We start from the raw sequence: 11,060 nt of genomic DNA, 5'->3' as shown, positions 1-11,060 counted from the left end.
GGACTATCCTAGAAGTCAGTGTCAGCTGAATTTAAGATGCATTCTACTGAACAGGAGCAGTAGAAAATTAGGACATTGGGGGGAGGGGAGAAAGAAAGAAAGAAAAAAACCCCACCAAACTTTTTTGTTTGTTTGTTTGTTTACAAACAAAAATAAAAATGTTATTAAGGAAGCATACCTGAAACTCTTGTTCCAGTTTCTTCTCTATCCAGTCAGTTACATGAACCAGAGTCACTTCTCTCTCACCAAGCTTTGGACGAGCTTTTAGCTCCAGGTAGGGAGGTCTTCGAAAGCCATACCTTAAGAAAGCACGCAGGAAGGGCTTTATTACAAACACTCCAGCCAAACATGTACTTGAATGTGTTAACTGTTAAATGTTCTCTTAATAGTTCATACTGCAACTTTTCCAAAACCCATTTCAGCTGCATTTTACCTTTTCCTTGGTTGTAATCCCCTAGATAGCACATAGCCAGAACACTCCACAATTAGGCAGTAAGTTCCTCTTACCATACTCTGTCAGTAGGTGGAGGTGGAATGTTAATTGCTAATGTTCCTCTGCACTCCTGTACTTCAACTGTTAGCAACAATGGAGTATTGGAGACCTCTTCAATTTTCTTCTTAATAAACTCAGTCTCTGTTGCTTTCTGAAAGTATTTTGACTTAGTAATTTTATCCACAATTCTCATGATCTTACTTGTCCGATGTCCTCCGACATACCTATTGTTAGAGAACAGGAAAAAGTGTATCAAGGTAATTTTCTTAAACCTATTGTTTGCTAAGTCTAATGACTTGATAGAAAAACCTTGGGAGAGTTTTTGATATGAAATTCTGTAAACTAAACACAGATGCATATCGATATGTCTAAGCAGCATCTCTCCATGCCTAATACACAGCAGCAGCACTGTCAGCTACGAGTGTCTGGCACCAATTCTGTCCGATCTGAACACTCCTCCTTCCCAGATGGCACTGGAAACACGATTTTTTTTTTTAGTCATTAATACGCCTATGTGATTCAACAGTAAGCTGGCATGAGAAATACCCATTTGTTTGTTACCATTCAAACAAAATTGTCAAGAGATCGATGCACTGAGACATATGCACATATCTTAAGTGCAGAAGGCCCAATCATCATGTCTGATCTATTTAACATGGTGTCCAATAACAAGATTTTCATTTTGTTTTAAGCTGCATTTACAATGAGTGAGAAAAGTTGTTCGAAAAGATGAGGAAGGTGATTTTGGTAATGGGTGGAATGACATTCCAGAAATGGGTAACTATGCCAGCAAAAAGAGGCCACTTCTCCTGGCAAGTGTCAGACAGTGCCTCAGCTTTTAAAACAGATACTTTAAGGAGTCAAAATGTCTCTTCTCACATCTATCATATTTAGGAAACATACCCTATAAGAATAGCATATTTGGTATTTCCACACACTATAAATGCCTGATTGGGGCTTTTGATGTTACACAGCAGAGCTGGCCTTGCTAAAGAAATCACATTTTGCTATCTTGCAAAAATTGATGGTCATACAGCCTTTGAGACCCTTCTCTCTAGTAACCAGAAAAGACAAGCTCCTTAGCTGATATTAAACAAGTGTATTAATTTCAACTTTTGCATTTATGTTAGCTGTATCATTACCCAGACAAAATAGTTACTCTCTCATCAGGTCCTAGAGTGGTAGAAATGCAGGTTTTTGAAAAGCACAGGAAAAATATTTTACTTAAAAATTTCTTTCTCTCTTTGTCCTCTTGATAAAAAGAGTAATTTATAAGATCTATATATTTTTAAAAGATATACAATAAATCAATTGAAATAATTCCAGCAATTCATCACATAGTTTTCAAAAGGTTTTAGGAGCAAAACTCCAAGGAAACTTCCTAAAACATCTGGAATACATCATGAGACCTTTAGGTATATTCACTGTAAAATCACCGAGATGTGTTTGGACATAGGAAACATTGTGGTTGTCTGACACACTTAAGGCTAACTATAGATATCTCACTGCATGGCAAAATCTCAGTCAGCTGTAAAAAGAAAAGGTCACAGAACAGCAGCCAAAACATGGAATGACATGGCAAAACTGACTTGTAAGAAAATTCCTTTAGAATTCTCCTTGTGCATCATCAGAGGGCACTGTTACATAGCTCAGATGCTCAAAACCTTTTCAAGAGGAAAAACAACACTAAGAAGGCCTGGCTTAAATAATGGATGTTTGACATTTCCTTAAAGAAAAGGATGCACTGGAAATAAGGGATCAGCAGGATCAGTACATGTATCCACTGTGTACAAGCAGTGTAGTTCACTATCCAAAGATGGGTTTAGAAATCTTTATGTCATCCTGCAGTCTTGTACCCTGTCTAACACTGGTATGCTTTACTATTAAGAACAGCAGTCTAAACACTGTGTTTCACACAAAATTCAACAAAATTCTGTTCTTGGCTCTGCTACAATGCAAGATGTGCTGGGGAAGCAGCTGGAAGCAGGAGGGAGAAAAGGGGGGGAAGGGGAGCGGGAGAGAGAATTAACAACACACACTACATAGGCACCTTACCCTTCTGCTCCTGGAGTCAGCTGCTTCTCTCCTGCCAACTCAGGAGCATCATCCTCTTCTGAAGACCCAGCACTGGAGGATTCCTCATCGCTGTCTGCAAGACAATACACCCTTGGCCTGAAACTGAAAGAATGCAATTTCCAGGTCAAATGCAACATTCTTAAATAGCTATTCACCATGCACACCTTTTTAGCTGCCATTACACATATTTCTATTTGAGATTCTGAAATGTCCCCTCCCTTCTTTTAAGCTCTCAATCTTAGAGAATAAAACAGAAGACATGTTGAAGCTGGTATCATTAATACCTAGCTTTAAAATAGAAAATTGTTTTTCACCTGTGGAGTGGAATACTGCATGATTATTCTACATGCCATCAGACTGAGTGGGAAATTGGTTTGAGATTTGTTTGAAAGCATCTCTGTTGCTGCCCGTGGCTTTCTGAGAAGTTTGATTAAGATGTAGGCTGGACAGGTTTTTTCATCTTGGCAAAGCTGAGTTTTTAAATAGAAAGGTGAGAACTACAATTCTGTCTTGTACTAAATGCCAACATAGGACCCCATTAATGTTTGTGTGCAAGAAAAGTGAACAAGTTTAATGTAAACACAGCCAAGATCAGAATTGCCAGATTCCAACTAATATAATTATTTGAACTTGAAACTGATGCATTTTGGATCCACTTTGCACCAATAATGCACATCTACATTGTCAAAGGAGTATAGTCTTAATGAGGGCTCGCTAACCAGAGTCCAGTCGAAGGCAAAGCAATGTAGGTTTGACGCTGTCAACTCACTTAATCCCAGAATTGCTCTGGGACGCTGAGGTTATTATACTCCATATAATTATCTTCACAGCACTTTTAGCCCAAGCTAATAAACTCCACTTGGTCTGTTCACACCCATGCACAATTTCTGTGTCATGGACATACCTCAAGCAATAACAACACACGCAAAGTACAAGAAAATCAGATCTTTACGGTCTCTCTGAAAAGGAAATGCTCAATACCAATACTGGCTACGCTGTCTCGAACTAGTGACTCACACTGCTGTAACTTTGGAGCCTGTCCTTACACAGATTCACGCAGAAAAAAAAGGGAGAATTCTGTTAATAGAAAAAGTATGATGTTACCCTGGGAAGTAATATTTCTTAGACATTGTGTAGAGATCCTTTCATCCCATACTAGTCTGAGATATGCTCTCCTTTCGGTATCTTTGCTGGAAATATTCCTTTCCCCTACCAAACTGATAGGGAAATCGTCCCTCAGGCTTGTGAAGTTCTAAGCTCTTCTGTCACAGTGACTGATGTTCACAGTGTTTAAGTTATTTTTTTCCTGAGAAAAGCTCAAGATAAAATAAGGCAAACAGCATCATGAGGAGAGTAGGGGAAAAGTGAAATAGTAAGAATAAAACCAAACAAGTGCTGCTCTCAGAGAGAATACAATATATTACATGGCAGCAACTAATTCTAGATTGAGCTTTAGAAAATTTTATGTACACCATCACAGAAAAGCATTCAAATCTTTTCAGCAGATTAACATTAGGGAAGGATACAGCAAATACACTTCAATATTAGCAGATCTGTACCTAATGCAATAAATTGAAGTGGCTGCACAAGCTCCAGAAGCTCACAGTCTTGGCCATGGGGACTCCACCCAGGCCTGCAATTCTCTACAGCTTGCCCAGAACACACGGTTTTGGCACGTGTGCATGTGTGTGTGCTTGGAGATCTGAAGCATTTACTAACATCACACAGGGCACAGACTGAGGCTACTGTCTGCTATTCTGTACATAGCAGAAACTCTTAGTTGCTGTGTAAAGTCCTAATTCAAAAGGACAGTTCAAGTACAGCACACCAGTGCACAGCACTCTTTCTTAACTGCCTGAACAAGGGCAGTAATCCCATGACCTCTCTACACTGAAGAATTTGCTACTCAAGCTATGAAATCAGAGACTTATAAACCTCTTCCTCCTATCCAGAGATGCATTTCGTAATAGCAGAATAGTGAAAGAGCACTTCAACTGGATCCACCTTCCCAAGGAAGAGAGGTAGAGAAAGAAAAAAAGTAACGTCACTGGCTCAAGTAGGAGTGCTGGAGCTAATTTCTCTAGTAGAAGTTCACATTTTTAGGTCAGATTCAAACTACACATTTTCTACCTGGATTTAACCTCACTTCACTTCCCTGTGTGTCAGAGCATCCTGTATGAAGCACAGTCAGTGCATTTCTAAGGCTAAAGTGTCACTTTCCTGCAAAAAAATCAGTTTTGTTAAGTAATAAGATCCCCTAAAATGACTCCACAAGCATGTATCTACTGGCTCAGACCACAAGATCTCCTTGCGTTAAACAAAGCAACAATAAATAAGCTTTAGTGAGTTTTCCGTGGATCTCTGCGCACAATGGAAGGCTTATAAGACACAAACATTGGCTAAAAAACACTTCGGAGCTGCAGTATTGTTCCTGAGCTATTACACAATATTTTATGTATTTTGTATTATGTAGTTTGTTTTTACATAGTACAGTAGAGCAGAAAGGGTGGATGGGATAAGAAACTGCAAGGCATTGCTAGTTTTGAGTTAGCTTGCTTGTATCTGCCTGATCTCTGGTATGTTGAGACCTGCTACTGAATTTATTTTTATAAAATTAGCTATTACATAGAGTTCTCTCCCTGTGGTTTCTTTGCATTTTCCTGTGAATGCATGAAAGAGAGACAATAATCACACTGTATTCCAGCACACTTCAGTTCTACTTTAAATAATAATATAGCAGGAATGATAAAACGGACTGCAATACTGAACAACCTATCTCGCTTTATATTGACAATATACAAGTGCAATTAAAAAGCAGTGCTGTTTCTCCCACCCTCTCCTTTCCAGGTAAGGAAAATGCCTTTCTTCTAGCTCCATGAAATACATGAGTTTGTGGATATTGCATCTTAAGAGCCAGTTTTGCTCTACGCTCTTTAGTGGTAGAAATGAGCATAAGCAATCAACATCTACTGTATGATTTTTTAATTATTATTAAGACACCAATGAATAGTGTCTGCACATGGTTTACAAAAACAATATAATTTTGGATTCAAGTGTACGCAGAATAGTTCTGTATTTGTCATAGTAATTGATAATTAGAAGAGCCATGAAAATGAATGGAGTGAGTACACATGAATCAAGCTTTTCTATACTTGTCAGAAAAAAATCTTTGTTTTTTGTATAAATCTATTGTATTCAAGAGAAAAAAAATCAAAATTAACAAGAATAAAAACTTCAAGCAAACCTGAATATAATAGGCTGTTCTTTTGGTAAAAATGGACATATGATACCCAGTCCTGAGCATTCAGAACATAAGAGCCATGTGCAGGGAGCAATATAGTTTCAGTTAATGGTTGTACTTTCAAATAACTGGTTGCCTAGTTACAGGCATTAACATTTGCTTTGCTAGGGGCCTACTGCTGAGCTAAAAATCAAACTGATTTTTTAAATATGAAATGAATGCATTCACTAATTATTTTTGAGGTCCTTCGTTCACTGGAAAAGTATAAACATACACAAAATAAACCGTAGGGATGGGAGAATAAAGAAACAAAAATTCTGTTTGTACAGATTTTTCTTTCTTTTTTTTTTCCCTCATGTTTGGTGGACAATGTGAAAGGGTTTTCCTTAAAAAGCTCCTTTAATACTTAGGATCACAGCTACCAATGCTATTGATGCAAACTCAGAAATAATTATTTCAATCATTGCCAATGAGAAGAGAATCTAGGCTGCTGATTTTAAAGTCTCCAAAATTCTACCAGTCCATTAGATCATTTACATCTATTTCATTTTCACAATCGCATTATGATTTAGTGCTGTTATAAGAATTACTTCAAGAGATCAGACTTAAAGAATATTTTCTTATTTGTTGGCAGTGGATATGCACTAAATCAGGGACCACGCACTATTCAGGGTTTGCAAATTTCTCAGTAGCTATTTCAACAGTCTGCTTTCTGTTGTTGGAAGGGAAAACAGCTGTTTTGAAATACAAAAGTTCTAGGCTCATCATGATTGCTTAATGTTGACCTTGACTGCAGAATGACTAACTCAGGACATGTTTGATTTAGGGATGTTCTTGGCTCTTGAGGATGCTGGGACTCAAGTTGCAAAGCCCTTGGGCGGTTTGCAACAGCAGCGGAGGAGGTATGTGAGCTTGGCCTCTTTCAGCTACCCACGAAGCTTGCTTCCTTTTCTGATAGGTAGTAAAAGAAAAACCACTGAACAGTTCCACACAGCACAAATAGAATCAGCACTCCACAGCTACTGGGATAGATATTTGACAAATACCACTCAGCAGGTTAATACAAATCCACAGACTGATGAAACTCAAAGGACATTATAAAAATGAGTGAGAGCTTTCCCCAGTATCAAAACTTGTTTGACTGCACCACTGCAATATCTTACCCTTCTCTGCCAATCTCTCCAACTTTCAGTGCTTCACCAAGAGGTTCTTTGCCCAGTTTGGTCAAGTTCATTTTGGTCTCCAGGGTCATTAGAAAAGACCCATTATAGGACATTTCCAAATCAATCCAAAGTCCTAGAATTAACAATAAATATGTGATGCCATTTTTTTAAAAAAAGTCACAATCACTTTATTTTAATAACAAGACAAAATATATTAAAAAAACTATACATCACACCTTAAAAGAAAAAAAAAGGAAAATTACATTTTTACCAATTACGTTGTTAGCTTACTGAAAATCAAAAGCTTACCGAAAATCAAAAGCTTACCAAAGCAAAGTTTTCTGTTCATATTAAACTTATAAACCAAAGTTCAGTGTTGGGAAATTAAAGTCAGGGTAAAAGACAGATCAGCCTAGCATAGCTAATATTCTAATAAGTAAATAAATAAATTTGATTTGTGCACACAACTGTTTAATGAGACCTGAATCAAGACTAAGCAGATGGAGCAGCATTTTGTAATTAAGTGAACTGTCTGATTCTCTAAGCAAACCTGTAACAAGAACACTCCTCTATTTATTGTTCAAATGAAGCAAAACTGGAAATCCCTGAGCAAGACCTCTTTTTTACATCACAACTTGCAGTCCATTTCTGCTTTCAACCCCAGCTTATTGAACAAATACGAAAATGTTCACTCCAGTAACTCAGCTACAGGCATTCTTCTGCTTATGACTCAGAAGAAATAGGGTCATTACTGACAACAATTCTAGGTGTGTCGTGCTTAAGTTGCATTTTAAATCCTATTGTCTAGGCAGAATATTCACTTATCACAGTCACCAGAAGACTTGTCTGGGGAATAATTACAAGATTAGGTCCAGCCTCTCCAATGCAACCAGTAACCCCGCTGAGTAAAAAAAAGCTATAGGGTACTTGTTAACAGAGATTAGAAACGTATTGATGCCACTAAGCATAGATTTCCTATCTTCCTTTTCCAGACACTGCAGCTGAACACAATATGCCCAGCAGCGAGACAGTGCATCCATGCAGGCACTCGACTTATCTGGGAGCAAGTAATGGCACCTACTCTTCAGTTCTGATTGATCTACAAAAGATACCATTTTCCAGTTAAAGAATAGCAGTTTTCTTTTCTGCAAGAATTTGTCAGAAAATGCCACTGTCCCCAGTTCTACCTGTTTGTCCCAACAGACAGACTCAGCTCCCAAAGACCAGGCTGCTCACACAGTCAACCCACCATCAGCTGATGCACTGGAAAGAGTACTGAAGGCAAGCTGCTTTTTTACTAACCCAAATTATTCTTTTCCATCATCCAGGCTTTAATGCTGTACCAAACCAAGACACACGAACTCAAACACAAGCTTACATTCCGCTCCACCCCCCCCCCCCGTAATGACGTAGTACTAAGATCATCAGAAACAAGAAAAAAAGCTAAGCAGACCTTTTACAGGGCCAGTGAGTCAGCATGTTTCAAACTTCAATGCTATTTTAACGGCAGATCAAATTAAATAAAGGAAACCATTAAACCAGATTATTGAGAGAGGATATTCTTTCTGGCCAGGAAACGTTCATACACTTTTTTCTGGGGAGGAAAGAACAGGAGGAGGAGGAAGGGGGAAGAGCTGGGCAGATGGCGCAATTTATTCGCTGGTTCCCCAGCCTTGACAGAAGTACAGTAAATACTAGAGCATATGCTGTCACCCAAATAGAACTGTACTAACAGAAACAGGATTTTTTTTTTTTTAGTAAATATTGTAACATCTCTACTTACTTATAGTAGCCATGTATTTTTTTTTCTTGTAATCAAGCACTGATAGCAAAGCACGTATGTTCACAGGATGAAAGAAGCACAGAAGTTCTTTACATGGAGAATGGGCCATGTTTTCATATTTCACATTGTCAAATGACAAGGATTACAAATTCTGCCATAAACGTTTGCTTGTCACAGTTAATCTGAACAAGGCCCTGAAGGCGTTAGCTGTGCCTGCCGGTGCTATCAGTAATTAAGAAGTGAAGCAAAACATTCAGCAATCTCCTAAATCCCATCTCATGACTTAGAACTGCAGTCCTCAGTTACAACCCAAATTATTAGAACTGAAACAAAGGAATTCAAACAATGTCTAAATCTGTTTGACTTGGATAAACCTCTACAAAAAGCTTAACCCAAACAAAACCCAATATCCTAAGGAAGCTGATACAATTTTGCTGCTTTGTGATTTAATCAGTTGGCTATAGCAGATACGCATTTATTTATTTGATTCTGTGCAAGCATTATGGTAAAGTCCTAGAGAGCTTTATGCTGCATGTATGTACAACAGCTGTCATCTGCAGTCTGTGGCCAGGTGTCTTGACTGTTCCCTCCAGGATTAAGCCAAGGAAGCCAAGGTTTACCAACCCACTTTCTTCTGTGGGAAATATAGGATCTAAATCTTTCATCTACTTTTGCTAGAGTCCTTTGCATCTTTGCCAGGGAAGATGCAAATCCAATTCAGTCAGATGCTCAAATTGAAGCATAGTTCCTTTCCAATTCCTCCTTTGACTAACTTGAAGTAATATTAGACCATGTATTTCTAAAATAAAAATGTAGATCACAAATAGAGCTTTTCTTCTTCAGTGACGGGAAAGATGCAGTAAAGATGCTTTAGACACCACACAAATGTCACAAATATAGTATCTGGATAGCATGCATTTAAATTTTTTAAATATTTTGTATTTTTGGCCTATAAATTTGGTTTAGAGGAGTCTGGCAATTCATTTTATTTCAAAGATGTTCTGACTGACTATTTCAAAAGAGCACTTGGCACCACTGCTAGTAACAAAAGCTGCTGAAAGAATCAAGCGAGTTTTGCTGCAAATCAATTTAAGATTACTGTAAACAAGTTTACCACTGCTCTGATGCAACAACAGTACTTTGACTGCAGAAGGCTGCTGCAGCAGAACCGATCACTTCGGATGCTAGTTCAACTGTACAAAATCTCTCTTAATAAAAATGACTCCAGGGAGAAATACACCCCCGATACACAGCTACTGTATGGCTCTTCTCAGTAGCATTTGGCAGTCAATAACTAAAGACATTACTCCTAAGGCAGAGGAAGATGGAAACATTTATTTGTTTTGGTTCAATATTCCTGCAATATGGCGCAATGCAAAGGAAAAACACTCTGATACAGATTCATAAGATTGTTTAAAAAGAAACTATCAAAACACTTGGCATTTTATTTTGTTTTCAGCAAATAAAAAGTTTCTACAAGTGGTAAAGCCATTCTGTAACTAAGAACACTGGAGAATGTTGCAAGCAACACGGAGAACCTGTTCTCCCACAGAAGTGTCTTTCAAGAAGCAGCAATACATTCCAGTTCCCTGAATACCGATTGCTTATTCTGCCCATCAAATTTCTGTTTCTCTCAAAAGACATTTTGTTCTTAGTGACAACTAAACAATTCGCTCTTTTCTATCAAGCTTTTTTATAAAGCTGTGAAAAAATACTTCTAAGAAGTTGAGAGAGAGTAAAGCAGCCAGTGTTTCATAGATGATAACAATAAGAGTTGCAAATCTCAGGTGAGATAAGGACAAACAATAGCATCTGCATTCAACAAGCAGCATTAGTCAACATGTGTTTTCATATGTCCATGAGAATTTTAATGATTCCCAGAAGCCTATTTTGTTCACACTTCCACAAAGGGAAAAGTTAGAGCCTATTGACCTTCCCATGCTTTTTAGATTTGAGAACCACAACACTTTTAGTATTACTGATGATGGTTATTTAGTTCCTTCTAAATCTTGTGCACCTGATACACTCACAAAGGTCTGATGGTAATTATTCATCAGAGCTACAGAACAGCAGTGTAAGAGTGGCAGACAAGTGAGTCTTGTATCAAAATTACATTTAAATAAAACTGTAAAAGCCAAACTATTAACAGGTGCAAAGATGAAATCTGAGTTGCTTCTAGGCAGAAGCAGCCTAGTTAGCTACTATTGTATACAACTGAAATCTATTACAAATTCTCCAACTTGACCTTTAAGAATAGCGAGAGGAACTAAGATGCTGCAGAGACAAATCATCCAGGGATCAGAA

General features: G+C 37.9%; 1 protein-coding gene across 4 annotated transcripts in view; it reads right to left on the bottom strand.

The window, feature by feature from the left end:
• The window catches only part of TEX2 (testis expressed 2), a 66,369-nt gene that overhangs the window by 2,681 nt on the left and 52,628 nt on the right, over positions 1 to 11,060 (bottom strand). For all 4 annotated transcript variants that reach the window (XM_062591517.1, XM_062591520.1, XM_062591521.1 and 1 more), the window contains 4 exons: positions 6,974 to 7,106; positions 2,549 to 2,671; positions 508 to 717; positions 179 to 299 (listed from right to left, as the gene is read on the bottom strand). In XM_062591517.1, coding sequence (XP_062447501.1) covers positions 179 to 299; positions 508 to 717; positions 2,549 to 2,671; positions 6,974 to 7,106 — 587 coding nt within the window. The remainder of the gene's footprint in view (positions 1 to 178; positions 300 to 507; positions 718 to 2,548; positions 2,672 to 6,973; positions 7,107 to 11,060) is intronic.

The sequence above is a fragment of the Rhea pennata genome, chromosome 19 (genome assembly GCF_028389875.1).
Source record: "Rhea pennata isolate bPtePen1 chromosome 19, bPtePen1.pri, whole genome shotgun sequence".
NCBI classification, from domain to species: Eukaryota; Metazoa; Chordata; class Aves; order Rheiformes; family Rheidae; genus Rhea; species Rhea pennata.
Note: the sequence above shows the minus strand (reverse complement) of the source record. Positions and strands in the feature narration are given on the sequence as shown.